The sequence below is a fragment of the Neolamprologus multifasciatus genome, chromosome 13 (assembly GCF_963576455.1).
Source record: "Neolamprologus multifasciatus chromosome 13, fNeoMul1.2, whole genome shotgun sequence".
Lineage (NCBI taxonomy): Eukaryota > Metazoa > Chordata > Actinopteri > Cichliformes > Cichlidae > Neolamprologus > Neolamprologus multifasciatus.
The window spans coordinates 26,857,552-26,873,637 of NC_140451.1; the positions used below are offsets into that span (position 1 = coordinate 26,857,552).

The following is a 16,086-nucleotide window of genomic DNA, read 5'->3' on the forward strand; positions in this document are numbered from 1 at the left end:
GAGTCAGGCTATTGGTGGTGTAAATGTGAGGGGTATTTTCTTATACTTGGGCTCCGTAGGACCACTAAGCATTATTTAAACACCACACTCTACCTGAGTATTGCTGCTGACCATGTCCATCCCTTTATGACTACAGTGTAGGGGAGACCGGGGATAGTTGTAACATTTTTGACATTTCTGTCTGTAAATTGGAGCTCTTTTAAGGTAGTGGATTCAAAATGTAATGCAAAGTATTTACATGTCTCGGCTATTAAATAGTGCAGCTATTTTCTCTGCAGCACAATTACCCATTGCATGGTATGGTCTCAAACACAAAGAGCGAAATGTTACAATTAACCCCATAGTCTGGGTTAGTTGTAACATATCCTGGGGTGAAATGTAACACAATGAAATAAGGGTACTGACAAAACATTAACATGTAATCTTTGTTTATTCAACACATGAATGCACTTAGAGCCATTTATGTAGCTGTGTGTGTGTGACAGAATGCAGAAATCTAGCTTTTGAACATATGCCAAACCCCCAAAAAAGACAAATTATGGAATTTTCTGCAACTGAATATTTCATTAATTTTGGTTGGTCTTCCTTGAGTTTGGCCTCATTGGCTCAGTGGGCATTATAACCTACAACTCTTGCACCAATTTTGAACATAACAATGAAGCTGAAAAAATGTAGTTGTTCACCAGCATCGCAATTCCATTACTTTTTATCATGGCTTACCTTGGTGTGGTTTGCAAAGTGCTTCAGAAAGATGAGGAAATCTGTTTCTTGCACCCATCCGGATTTATTTCCACTACCAATACTTCCTACTGGTCCATCTCTGACACAGTGGTCTGCATAATGTATGTGTGGGAACACAAACAGTGGAGGAATTGTGTTGCCAATGGCATTAACCGCATATACAAAAGCAACCAGTGAACCTCTCTCTGCTCATGTCGTTGCCCCAACTTGTTTAATATAAGTTAAAGTAATAGTGTGGTAAGTTGTAACATTTGCACTATTGTTACAACTAACCTGTTGCTGTTACAACTGACCCAGACTCCTATAGCCATGAACTAGCTAACATTACAGCCAACAACTAAAACATTAGCACTAAAGACCTACACAGAATATATCCCCATAGACATACAAATAACATAATTTAAGTTTGATGAGTTTAACTGCAAAGCAGATAATGCTATTAGAAATTGAAATAAAGTAGAAAAACTTACTTTTTGGCATACAAATTACTTTTTTTCATGTTAAATTGTCTGTGTTTGACAAAATGTGCTGATTTTTCACACGTGATAGCAGTTCTGAATTGGGCATGCACAGGATGAGTCACATCATTTGAAACTTAGCCCTCATTGGAGAAATTGGAAGTGTTACAACTGACCCACGTTACAACTATCCCCGGTCTCCCCTACCCATCTTTTGACATCTTGCTGCTTCCAGCATGATAATGTACCATGTCGCAAAGGTAAAATCACCTCAGACTGTTTTTTTTTAACGTGAAATTAAGTTCGGTATGCTTATCTGGTCTTCACACTCACCAGCTCTCGATCCAGTATTGCACATTTGGCAAGTGGTGAAACAGCAGATGCATATCAAGGAGATTCAGTAGGTGAATCTGCAGCAACTGTGTGAAGCTACTGTGTCAATATGGAACACAATCTCCGAGGAATAATTCAAGCACTTTAGGGCATTATAACAAAAATGAACTCCATGTAAAACTTGGATATACTGAGGTTCAGGAGACGCTGATAGTCGAAGGCTAGATTGGCCACTTCTTGTAGTACAGTCATAAAGCCAGTTGGGGGAGCACGTGCACAAACTTGTACTCGAAGCAGGAATACAAATAAATAAATAAATCGATAGACCCAGCAGTTCCCGGATGTACAGTACTGCTGCACCTCCCCCCCTTCGACTCTTCTCTCCTCCCCTCCGCCACCGCCTGCTTGTCAAACCGAACCTCCTCCTCCGCTTACTGTCCCCTCCCAGCGGGTCTCCCTCCCTTCAGCCACTGCAGTGAAAGCCTCGGTGAAGGAGAGAGAAACGGTTAAGAGATCCTGAACCTGGGTGTAAAGCCAGGACGAGAGCCGAGAACATCTACAGCGTATTTTTCTTGTATTTCTCGCCACAGCTCGGCGGCCTGCTGACTTGTGCTGTTGTAACCTCCTTTTCCGTTCACATCGCTTGGATTTCATCATCCGACCTGCAAGATGGTAAGCAGCAACGACTCTTATTTTCAACCTCCGCCGACTGGTGAACACACCAGTGGACAGGCCTGTGCTTTAATGTGTCGAATATAGTTCAGTTTTGACAGGTTCTTGCTCGTAGCGAGCGTTCCGCTTTGAGTGAACGGTCGAAAAAACGTAGAGCTGTGGCGAGAAGGAAACGCTTTTCTCACCCACTTTTGGCTCCCTGTCGCGCTCTCTGTGCAATACCCCAGGGCTGACAGTAGCCTGCAGCTTGTGGCCCAGATATTTCTTATCCCTTCTCGACATAGCCTACACTCTTATTAGCAACTAGGCCTGTGCAAATGAGTTTTCGAAACAAAAATACACGCTTACTAAGCCTAGGCTGGCGACTATTTGTGGCACATTTGACACAGCAGACAGGAAAATGTAACGGCTGCTTATGTTAGGTCTTTGCTCCTACTATATCGCACTGCATTCAAATATATAACATCCATCTCGGTGTGTTTTCTAGATAGCATGGCGCTGTGTTGATGGTTGCAACATTGTTTCGTCTGAGCCACTAAACTGTGATAAGTGCAATAATCGGCCGAGGCTACATTTGTATAATTTCTACCTGTGGTTGTAGAGGAGGCTTCCATAGTAGGCCACAGGCTTGTTCCTGCAAAACACACTGCATACGATTGTTTGGTGTGCGTGTGCGCCTATACATCGACGGATATATATATATATATATATATATATATATATATATATATATATATATATATATATATATATATATATATATATATATATTAGTTAGACTTGCTTCTAAAAACAGTAACCCAAATGCTTTGTACAGTAGGGTTGTTAAACATGTGGCCCGAGGACCAAAACCAGCCAACTAGAGGGTCCAATTCCACCCAGCGGATAGCTTTGTGCAGACATTAATTTCTCTCTTTATTTCAATAAAAGGCACTGCAGTTCTTGGTCTGGCGAAGTGATGCCAGCATTATTACACAGGAGAAATCATGTATGCAAAATAGTGGAAGTATTTTTAGATATAGCCAAATTTTTACAATTGTAAATGCATAAAATGCTATTTTTGTCTATTTACAAAAACTGGACATGTAAGAGTTTTGTGCCTATTTTTGATCCACTGTGATCTGTGAATTGTAATGTACATGTAATGACGGTTGGACATGCCAAATATAGTAAAATGGACGTGTTGAAATTCATTTTTTTTAATGTATTTATCTTAATTACACCTTCATTTTACAATTGATGGCTCATCGAATGTGAACAAATGAACATTTGAAGAAGCTGCTTGTAGTTCTTTGCACTTATAAAAGAGAGGAGACATTTAAAGGGGTGTTTTTCATACAGGCTATTATGCAATAGTTTTACTGGTCTGGCCCACTTGAGATCAGATTGGGCCCATGAAAAAAAGTGAGTATGACACCTCTGCTTTACGGAGCAATTATGAACATAAGAATGATTAAATAAATTCCTATTTTAATAAGAGAAGTAGTTAATTAGTAGTAGTAGTACATAAGTAAATAAATTGCATAAGCATAGGCTGATATAGGGAAAGAGGAGGCTAAGGGGGATGAAGGTGGGTCCTTCGATGGCTTTGAAAAATCCAGATTGGGGACAATAACTGAAAATGCTTCATCGTCTTCAGGTTGAGGTAAGTACCAGGAATAAAGAGCAGTGATTGGTCATTAAATAGGCTGACCTTTGCATAGTCAAGGCTAAGCCCCATATCTAACCTCTAACCCAAATGTTGTCCCAAAAGCCTCATTTACACTACAGAATGACTGCAGACTGTGTTTATTGACAGTTTACCCATGATATAAAATAAGCAGTATCAACCACATCAACGCTAGTTATTGGTCTTATTTATATTGTGTATAGGGAGGGAGAATTTCCTGTTTTCTTGTTGTCTGGAAAAGGAAAAATTTAAATATTAATTCTTAATTGGGTTATGCTAACAACATGCTAACATGTTAGTTCATGCTAACACTTATGACATCTAAAAAGTAAACGGTTATTAGAAACAGTGTTAACATTTTCTTTATCTTTTTCTTCTATAAAATGTTAACCAAAGTCAGATAGTTTGTCATGACTTGGCTATTATTAGACCTTTTTTCCCCCTTCTTTAATCTGTGTTATGCATATTGACTTAGAAAATTCAATCTTGGGAAGGCTATTGTGTAAGTACATTCCCATTTGCCACTGCATTGCTACTTGACGTAGTATGTACTCACCAGGTGCATATCCTTCCTGATAATCAAGATTAGAGAAGCAAAACCTCACTTCTGTATATACTAGCTGATATAAAATCACCTATTCTACAATCTCTTTTCACTAAGGCGGTATGAGGGTTGGTCCGGAGCCAGTGCCTAATCTCGAAGCAATTTGTCACATAATGACAGCAGGATCTCGCCATTAGAACTTTATCAAGGCGGTATCAACACTTTTGCAGTTTTAGAACTGAGAACTACTCGTGTCAAACACTAGAGGTGGGATTATTGTGACCAAGTAAAACTTTGTGACCATGTTGATGCCGGTGTCTAATGTAATTTAAAAAGGGGGGAAAAAGCAGAGATTAGGTATGACTGTGAATTCAGAGCGGTGTATAAGCCAATGAAGTTATTCCTGCTCTCATTTTGCCTGCAATTTTCATGTTGTCATGTTGAGACTCTGCATTTATACACGTCATTGTAAACAACAGTCGCTCTTTATAGATTGCATTTGCATGCAGAAGGTTTGGTTTGAATATGACCGTGTTGCACATGTTTAGTTTAATTAAGCATACATTTATAATAATCCTGACTGTATGACCGCAACAGTGTTTAAAAAAAAAAAAAAAAAAGATTGTAAACACCTGGTGTATATCATGCCCATGGATATTTGTAAAATGTTTATTCAGCGAAATTTTTTATTTTGTCTTTTTTATTTGTAGTGCTGCGGTCTTGGTAACAAACCACAAAAACAACATTGTGCGTACGTAGACATCTCATTCACTGGTTTTGCTGCTCGTTCTTCTTCTCATTGAAAACACAAGAGGTGTGATTGCGGTGGGTTGAGGCCCTTGCTTGTAAATACATAAAAGGAAATGTTGTCCAGTCTGTTGGTAGAGTTATTGCTGTTTCTTTTTTATTGTAAAGAAATAAATGAAATTTCCTGATCTGACACTTCACCAGCCCGGGCCTAGGAACGTGTTTGCATTATTGCAAAGAGGGTATCTGGAAACTGGGTTATTAGAAGTGAGTGTTACTCATACAATTGCTATACAACTATAAGGGGCCTACATCATCCCTGACTTTAATTCTGCATAAAGTAGTGCAGAAAATTTCCATCTGTAAATAGAAAGGAATTCATAAGTCACACACAAAAACCAGCTATTAAGAGCAGCATCTCATTACTTGGGGGCAGCAGTAACTGCCCCCAGTAACAAATCTAACAAGGTAAGCATACACAGGAAAAAATGTTTCTTCTGACAAAGTAAAGAACCTTTACTTTGTCAGAGGAAACATTTTTTCCTGTGTATGCTTACCTTGTTAGATTTGCCCTGCAGCAATCTCAACTATCAGACCGTGGATTGTCAGGACATGCACGTCCTGCAGGCACTGTGGCAACCTATGGCTTGTCAGATGTATTCTTCTCAGCCGCAAGGAGAGGTTGGGGGCAGGGACGCGCAGTTGCTTAAGCATGTAGTGGAATGATCTGATGCTAAGGGGACCATATGCTGCCTAGCAATCAAGCGCCACCCACATAAGGATTGAGCTGTAGCTAATGTAAAAGAGATAAAAGCCACAGTGAACCACCAACAGAAGTGATGATCAACACTACGTGATCCACACAGCACTTCCAACCAGCCCACTCAATCTGGATTTATTCTCCTCACTGGCCATTGCATCTCTGCAGAATCCATGGCTTGCACTGGAGCCAGCAGTCACCAGCATAAGCTAAACTAGTCAGTTTCTTCAATAAACACCTATTTGTTTGGAAATCTATGTGCACAGTGAAAAGAAAAGTTTATAAAGTATAATTCAGAACTTACCTCTATAACCATTGGTAGGAACTTGATGCTCAGTGGATTTGTGGTACTAGAAACAGTTCAATAGAGCTTAAAGGTCAGAGGATTTTCTTTTTGTAGACTTACAAAGGGTGGTCAGTGTGATAAATTTACTCTTGGCAAGAATCTATAGCTGATTGATGGCTTTGGGGATGATTTTTAAATCACATTTACCTCATCAGCATTCAAGGCATCAAAAGTACTACATTTAATTAACCTCTAAAAGCATATTTTGCACACTGTCAGTGGTAATAATGGAACCAACAGTATGTGGCTTCATTAACTAATAGCTACTGTCTTCAGCATTTTATCTGCTCTGAAACAATTTACCTGCAGTGGTCCATAGGTTTAGCGCATTAATGTAATCTCCTGTTGCTGGCTGAAATGACGACTTTGGTTGCCTAACCCCAATACCTACTCTTCACCAATGTGATGGAGAAAAATGATTGAAATCCTTAATAAACTGCTGTAATATATAAAAAAGGAACATCATTTGCTTTTAGGTCTTGTAACTTACTTGCATTGATACTCCTGCTGAGGCTACCGTTGAGTTGCCTCCTGAATGAATCCTCACAGAAGTAGTATTTGTTAGTTTAAACTAAAATGCTACGTTTTTAAGATTTTGAAATTATTCATTCAGTAGCAATTCTGAGGATATATGAATCATACTTCAGTGTAGCCAGAAATAACCTTGCATCTCATTTAATACCACATGCTTTGTTATGTGAAACTCTAGGCGGGTCAGACGGTAAATGAAAAATATATGTAGCCACCTGTCACCCATCAACTGTATGCACTATGGCTTTGAACCCAAGAGTGTGGCATTTTGTCTGTACATGGGGAGTGATGAGCAAATGAAAAAGACTGATAACTCTCACGATTATATGGTAGCAACTTTTCAGTTATCTGGTAGGTATTATACTTTTGCGTGATGTGATGTTCTTCACTAATTGCAGAGCTAGCCTTAATCATGCCATGCTTTGTCATCTATTTGACACCTTGATTTACAAAAATGAATATAAATAAAAAAGAAAGATGTTTTTCAGTATTTGGCAAATACAGTGTAGTTTTATCTCCACTGTGTTAATTCATAAGAAGATTTAGGCATTGTTAGTTTACACAGAATTATGAGGCTTTCAAAACCCTCAGAAGACAGGCCCAAACCAAGGATAGAAATGGCTGAGAGGATTAGCCCTGCTGGAGTTCCTTCAGGCTGCTGAGATTGTGGTAATTATTTTCATATTTGCACTTGACTCCTAAATCTTGTACAGATCCTCACCACATTTGCAGACAGCCACACGCATCCATGGAGAAACACACACACACACACACATTCTCATAAAAGCAAGGATAGATGCAAACACGGCAACCAAGACAATATTGCAAAACACGATTACAAAGGTGAGAGATGATGGAGAGGAGCAGGAGAATAATTGAGTGCCTCTTCAAACAGACAAATGGCTTCAAACTAGCAATGGTTTATTTTAATTCTGGTCTATGTAACTGAGCCTCTTTTTTTTTGTTTCTTTGTTTTTTGGGTGTTTTTCTTTTCTTCTTAAGAGATCATTCTCAGTCAGTTGTTTATTAGCCTGGATTTTGCCTGCTGTACAAAATTAGGCTAAAAAAATAAGGGTTAGAAGTCTATTTAAAAAGCAGTCTGAAAGCACAGCTCAGCTCAGCTCTGCTCTCTGCTGTGAGACTTGGTAATGTTTATCACAAAGCTCGGCTATATGGTAAGCTTCATACTTACAGACACATTTGTGCGGAGGAGGGGAGTCTTGTGATCCCTGAACTAACCAAATAAGCAGAGCAGAAAGAAAATGCGCAACAAATAAACTGACAGCTCTGCACACACACAACACACTTTTCCACCTCAAGAATAATGCATCAGTAATTTAAATTGTGTGGAAAAGTAATTCAGACTCACCAAACCATACACACACACAGATGCCTTTACATGGAATGCTGTTTTAATTGATTCCCTGTGTCCACATCCACACAGTGCACATAGCAGTTCTTTGCTTTTGAGCGTTCTGGTTTTGTGAACAGTAATTTTGCTTCTCACAAGTTCCCATAGATCTTAAAGACAACATCAGTTGCATATTTTTATCTAGCCAACATCCCCACTCCTAACGTACTGAGACCTTTAAGCTCTATAACAAAGAGAAGGTGTTAGAGAACAGTCGTGGGTGGGGACCATTGTAACGTTGCATGAACTGGACCTCTATTGTTTTTCTTGTAGGGCAGCAATCATGGTATACTACTTCTACTTCTTACACACGCTTTAGTGGCTTCTTACTCATTGGTGTTGCTAAACCTAACCTTTACCCTAACCATAACCGCAGGTGTGTTAATTTAAAGAAAAAAAGGGGTTTCCTTTAGGTACTGGGCAAACGGATTGCCTCATACACATGTAGCCTGCAAGCTAACGATAATTAAAGGGAAATAAATGGACACTAGGTAGAGTGTCAGTCCAGATTTCATCCTTAGCCACGAAAGTCTAATACATAAATACTCAAAGCAGAGAATTAAAGCCAAATCAGGGATCTTTAATACTTGAAAGCATTCATTTTCAGGGCAGCCTTTGTGTTGACTTGAAATGTGATAATAGCTGCTGTGATTTCAGACTCACATTGGTGGCCAAGCCAAAGACTCGAAGCAATTCTGATTACATTATCTGCTGAAAGTGTCATCAGCAGTGAGAGGGTGCAGTTTACCCTAAGGAATCATAAGAAGCCAGAGAAAGAAGCTCACATATATTGTCTTGTATTCAGTAGGATTTTCAGATTTTTTTTCTTGCATTTGGAGTTACTTTAACGAGCAATAACTGATTATTAATGCACACTATTGGCTGTCTTTCACTTGTACTGTTTCAGTGTTATGCATTATGAATGTATAACTAAGAGTGATAATGTTTTCATCTAAATTAAAAACAACCTAGGCAAGAAATATAGATTGGTCCAGTTTGTCTCTTAGTCTAACGTTTGTGGTGTTATGCACAATATCTCATGCACCACCGTTAGGATTCAGCGAGCGATGTGTGCCTCTGCTTTGTTCCTGCATTTTCTACGCTATGCTAATTTGCCTAGAGCACACACTGCAGTGTTGATTAATTTTTAGGATTTATGCAAGTCATCGCTTCATTCCAGCATGTTCTACATTGGGCTCGCTGCACTCAGGGCACCTCAGTGAAAGTGTGTACGTGAGTGTTACAACTCTGATTTAATCACAGTAGAAAAATGTGAAGGTTTTTCGTATCAGTGATATCATTTTGTTTTATTGTTATTTATGTAAAGTGAGGAACTGATTTCTTGTCAGAAGTATTATTTTTCAATCATTTGAGCAGGGAAGTGAATGACTAGTCCTTTTGGACTCACAAAGGCTTATTGCAGATGGTTCTATGTGGAAATCTGCATACATTTTTAGTTTTGTGACTGTCTTATTGTGGCCCCCCCTCACCTTCTGTTTTCAAGGCTCAATTTCATAGATTTTGGGGGGCAGCATCGGTCCATTTTTGGTTTTAAATTTCTTGGCTGGCTTTTATTGCACTTTAAGTTACGAATTGTCATCAGCTCCATTAACATTATCTTCACCAGTTTCTCCTCTGCTCTGTGCACACACACACACAAAAATCATCTTTTATTTAGCAATGAAAAAATTTATTTTTAGATCTTATATCTATAGAGGGAGGGCTGCCAATAGTAAATAAAACATTGGAACCTCTGCTGTACTGTTCACCTGTTTATGACTTCATATGACTAAGTTTTCTGCCTTTTAGAATAAATCAGAAATGCAGTTTCTCGCTCGCTATGTACCTTCTTATTATTTCAATTTGTTATGAGAATATATTCTCACATCTTGCCAAAGCCTGAAAAAAGTCCTCCAAGTCTTCAGGCCCATGTATTGAATTCGTCACTCACTGATGTTATTACTGGGCCCTGTGGGTCTGTAATTGGCCAGATTCTTGTGCCGGTCATTTCTTTGCGACTCAACCGGCCGTGATGCCAAACTCTTCATTATACAGAATGTGTTTTGTGCGCTGAGGCCTAATTGATTCTGAATGAATCATGCATTATAAATGAGCCAACACTAGTCTTTCTCTTGTGCTGTGTTCTGGTCTGTGTATGTAAGATGCTTTTTCATTTCACGTATCACCCTCCCCTTTTCTGATTTTTTTTTTTATATTTATCCATCTGGTATCCATCACGAGTATTTATGGCTGAACAAGAGCTGCCGAAGTGGTTTATTACAGAAGACATGACAAGAGTTACTCCTGACCCCAGGAGGTAGGCCTTAGTAAGTAAACCTGTAATCCTCAAAACCAAATCTTCTTTGCAGTAAGTCTATTTACCTCCAGAGACCCTATAGCTAACACTGAACTGAGACTGGCTGTTAGGGATGTAGTTAGAAGTATGCTCCTCAAACATTTGCACACCATTTTGTTGAGGTAGTTATTACAAAGTCTGCTTTTTTGATTATTTGTTTTGTTTTAGAGAGGCTTCTTAAATGTCAAAAATTACATAAAAATGTTATCTGTTAATCCGTTTTGGTCCATTTGGCTCTAAAAGATTTACAAGATTTAAAAACCATGAACAAAAAAGTGACCTGTTCTGTTTAACCTGGATCATCTTTAGTTTTGCCATAGCTGTTTGTTAAGTCTCATGGCAGGTAGAGGAAGCACCGAGAACCTGTCCTTGAACTCGAAGACATTGGCTCAAGGCCTTCAGTTTCAAATCCTGTTGAAATTTTTAAGCAAGTCATCACATTTCTGTAGAGCTCTGCTATTCTGTAGCTGAGTGAGCGCTATATAGGGGAGCAAACAAAAGGACTTTTCCCTACAGGATCAATAAAGTATCACATTGTCACTATTACAGAGCCACACAGGCAATGGGACACCCAACCTCAGTAATGGTGGAGTCATGCGCTACGCATTGGAATTCAATCCCTTAAACTGGCAGCACCCAGCCATTGCCAACTTGTTCCAGAGAGAAAAACCATGTCAACCTCTAATCATAACTGACTCCACTCTGATAGGGTGTCAAATGCTAAGGCGTTCTCCTGGCTAATCCTGTGTCACCTCTTTCTCCTCACTGCTCTTAAAATACCTCAACTTCTGTGAGGTAAGTCTGCTGTTACACAGCAGCACAACAACAACCTGGTATATGACATAACTGGCTCTAGTTTGTTTTTTTGTTCTCTCTAATCAATATGAATAATGTGAGTAAATTATGAGTAGTGCTAATAATATGAGTACTACTTTAATATTTGTCCTGGCAACCAATTGTGAGATCTAATTTACATTCATGCTTCAGCATAGTTAAAACTCTGTTTGCTGTCAGATGTAAAAATAATGCCTATGTATCCTCAAGATCAAAAACGGTAGGATTCTTTTCGGTAGTTCATTTACATTACATTTACCTTCACCACAGTTAATATAACTTTTTGTTGCATTCATCAAACAGTGTTGGATGTTAAGCACACTGAGAACTAATAGGCTCAATCTGGAAAAATCCAGTGTCTTGTGCTGAATCACTGACAGTTACCACACAGTGCGCCGTAGTTAGATTTCTGTCTGACATTATTGGAAAACATCCTTGGGTCATTGAAACAGGCAATGATAACATCACAAGATCAAGGCAACTGCAGTTTTTAGAGCCAGGTGCCACAGTTATATCTCTACTGACTGCAAGGTCCCGAGGCACGATAGATGTTGCCCAGTTCCTGCCTGATGGTAAAATAATAAATGGACTTTAAAAAAAAAAAAAAAAAATTCTACCAGCCTCATTCACCCAATCACACATACATTCATACAACTGCTTTTTTTCTGTACCTAAGATCAAATACCAGACTTTTATGAAATAGGAATTAAAAAGAATCTACTGTATTTTATTTTAATCTTTTTTAATCAAATTTATTTTAATCTAATATGTTGAATATGAAATGGTTCTAATGGTCACCTTATACAGCGTTGATACACTAGTTGTGGGTTAATACTACCACCTTAGTGCCCATACAGGCCGGCCTCCCCACACTCACAGTGTTGTCTTTTTATTGTTAAGTCATAATATAGCCTACTTTTGTTCATCTTTTAGCCCCTCTGTGCTGTGGCAATACTTTTTGTCCTGGCTATTAGAAATGGCATTGAATATTGAATTGTTTCAGATATTTTTTAAGTAGTGATCTATTTTGCATTTGAATAGACTACCCATAATAAAAATTCATAATTTCAGCAGTTTGAGACGGCATTTGCATTTATATTGTTGGCAATCTTATTAAGTTGGGATCAGATCTCACAGGAAAGAAGTGTTTCTTTGACTTCCTGTAGAAACAAAAAGCTGATGGAAACAGTCCGACTTTACTGCAGCTCTTTGTCTCCACCCCCTGTTGGTGCCACCTGCTCTCATCCACTTTACAGGCGATGGAGTCTGCCTGGAAAGTGTCCCTACTGCTCTTTTTTGTCAGACTTTAGTGGAAAGGACATGGACCACCACTCACTGAATTAGTTTTAATTTTTTTTACTGCTATTCATGGAATTTGACAAATTCTGACTGAGTGGTACCATCAGAAAAGAAAGATCACATAGCGTTGTAGGTTGAGTTTGGCCTTCTTTGATGGAACTGTAGGACATTTTTGGCAACGTGGGCCGTGTAGCTGTCAGCTGCATCTTCCCCAACTGATTAACCTTACCTCTCTGCTTCAGAGACTCCTCATTTGTTCTCTCTGCCAGAAATCATATTTGGGCTGAGTCGACACTTCACTGTTGGATAAGATGGGATGCGCATGTGGCTGCAGCCAATGCCACACATTGCCATGCAGAAGAGCCAGGGACTGCGGGATTTTCTGGATGGCATTGTTCTTTTGAATATTTAATGCAGTGTGTGATGCATGACTTTGTTTTTTTTTTTTAATAATTTTTTGGGGTTCAGTTAAACATTACAAATTCAGTGCGAAGTCGTGTTTTTGCTATAATGTAGAATAGTGAAGATTGTAATTTGTGTACAAAAAACTTTACATGGCCTTTGGTGTACTGTTTGAAATGCCTTTCTTTGCATTATCTGGTAAGCAAAATCTTAAACAACAGTTAAAGATCACGGGTATCACGAGAGTGTGTCTCAACTTGTTAACACAGGCTTTCTTGGCCAAATCTATTTTCATTATTCTCTGGTAATAAATGTTCTTTTTTTTTTTTCCTTTTCAGCTGTAATGCAAAACATTTTCTGTATCATCCGTAAGTTCCTTTGGTACAGTGACACACAAAGTTTGCATTGAAGACATTTGTATATAGCGATATGATCTTAGGTAGCTTTATTTATTTCTTTTATTTATGGTTTTATATATTTGAGCCACATTTTAAGAAGTTCAAATATATAAAGCCTGTTCCCTCTGCTGAGGATCTGTCTCACTAAAATAATTGTGCTGCTAATGACCAGGTGAAGCGCAGCTCTTCTTTGTGACACTGAAAACACTGAAACCTTTGACTTTAGGCTCTAAACTATTTCACCCCCTTCATATGAACCCCCATAACTATTCTGTGTGACTCTGGGTCTAATAGCACTGACTATAATTTACTAAATGAACTTCATGTTTTAAACAGCTGAGGAATGTTATGTTTATGGACTAATGTACAACCAGAAGTGTTTTTGCCAGTGCCGTGGCCTCCTGCTGCTCTTCAAAAAAAGACTGTAAGCTTAAGCAAATTTTGTGTTGACTTCACTTTTCAGACATAGAGGCTACAGGACATCGTTTACAGTGTCTATGGTTACAATCCATTACTTTGAATTTAACAATAAAGCCGTTCATTTTCAGTCTTGATTCTGCATCTTGGCAAGATGTGCTGGCAAAATCGGTTACGCTTCTATTTCCTTTTTCTCTTTTTTTTTCTGGAATTCCTGGAATTCTTTGTGTTAGATTAAATACACAAATCAAATATAAACGCATATTAATGTCCTGTTGGCCGCACTATTACTGTCACTGATAAAATGTGGTATGAAAATGAATAACAAAAATCATGTGGCCCTATTGTGTGTTGTCTTTCCTCGTAGGTGACATTGTTTGTTTGATCAACAAGGAAGCGGTCTGTTTTGTAGAAAAGTATTTGTACATGTCTGTGCTGCACTAACTTTTAATTAGTACAGATATGCTGAAGAGTTTTCATACTCTTATTAATAAAAAAAAAAGAAGAAGTTCAGAATTAGACTGTGCAGATTGACTGGATCCTATTGGAAACTGCTGCAGTCTGGGGTCTTTAAATACATTTAACTGATATGAGTGAACTTGTTACTGTTATTGCACATAATTTGAAATATTTGTGCTTTTGTGATATTTTATTACAACCTAAACTGAACTTTCTGCCTTTCTTCTTTCTTCAGGGAAATGAAGCCAGTTACCCCCTGGAGATGTGCTCACACTGTAAGTAGCTTAAATCTTTGATCTAATTGTACAAAACTTAGTTTACTAAAAAAACGTAAAAATAAAAATACTTATTTTGATACGTTTTCTGGGCTTTTTGACATGACTAGTAAATAACCAATGTTTTGATGACTCTCCAGTAAGGAGACAGTGTTCATTATTTCTGCTGATCTGACTTCCTCTGGGTTAAAAATCTTTATAATTAAAAATCTCTTACAGTATTATTTTAACTACATCATAGCTTAGCTGCATTTTATGATTTATCATGCATAAGTGATGAAATGGCGAAGACATTGTCTTGGAATCAGTCTCTTGTGCTCTTTTTATTTTTACAAGATGTCTGCCTGGTAGACAGACATATTCAGGTTTATGAGCTCAAGAGGAGGAGGAGAGCTGAAGATATGACTCACATTTCTTCTTTGCTGGCCTCCTTCACCTTCCCTACCTGATGATGCACATCCACACAAGCTCATACTGCTTTGTGTTGTTGAAAAGTCCTCAGAGATGCAGATTTCTCACCAGCTCTCTTTGGTGCAAACTGCACATTTTTACACCTGCTAAAAGGGTGCGCTGCTGGATGTGTTTAATGAGTGCTGAGACTGTGACAGGTCCCTCATAGTTTAGGGGTACTGCTGTTTAGATTGACCTTCAGACAAGAACAATCATTTTTGCATCAGGATTACCGAGGCTGTTGTGCGTTTTGGTGTCACAGTGTAAAAAAAATTCTTGTATGAGGCAGAATTGGATTAAAATAAACTTCTTCTCCACAACTATTATTGTATGTTATAATCTTGATCAAACCAGGTGAAGCAGGTAATGTGATGGAGATGGGATGGAGAGGTATAGGAAGGGCAGGAATTTTAGTAGTAGTAGTTTTTCTGCAGTTTTTTTCATATTCAAGGAACATGCACAGGGATTTTATTAATTTGCAAGTATTGCAGCTGGGGATGACTTTGCAACAACAGACGATTTGCTTGCTTTATGTTTAAGTTGTAAATTATGAGTTAATTAGTTTTAAAGTTAATTTGCTATTTTATTATAATTATATTTGCGTAGCATGCTTACCATGACAAACATATGCATAAAAATACTCAAAATGACATTTTGAATATTTTTTATATTTTTAAAGCCACAGCGCGTGTGCACTGTGGCTTTTCCATACTTAGATTGTCCTACTGTAACATTGTGGGGAACGGGACCTTGGCCTGCCGGGCCTTCCAGCCATTCCTTGGCCAGGATTATACCACCATAACGAGGGAGATGAATTTTGGATGATGCATGACCCTGTAATGAACCCATAAAGGAACTCTGTATTCAGTCCAGGATATTAACAGCTTCCCTGTCCTTGTCTTTGTCTCTCTCTCTCTCTCTTTAGCTACATTTTTCCTGGTCACCACTGTCTAATTGTCTTTCTCCTTCTCTTTAAATGTTATC

General features: G+C 38.4%; 1 protein-coding gene across 1 annotated transcript in view; it reads left to right on the top strand.

Moving 5' to 3' along the window:
* The first annotated feature begins 1,924 nt into the window (after positions 1 to 1,924).
* Positions 1,925 to 16,086, top strand: part of LOC146505693 (calcineurin subunit B type 1) — a 29,840-nt gene continuing 15,678 nt past the window's right edge. The window contains exons 1-2 of the mRNA XM_085183272.1: positions 1,925 to 2,204; positions 14,613 to 14,652. Of these exons, the coding sequence (XP_085039398.1) occupies positions 2,202 to 2,204; positions 14,613 to 14,652 (43 nt within the window). The 5' untranslated portion in view covers positions 1,925 to 2,201. The remainder of the gene's footprint in view (positions 2,205 to 14,612; positions 14,653 to 16,086) is intronic.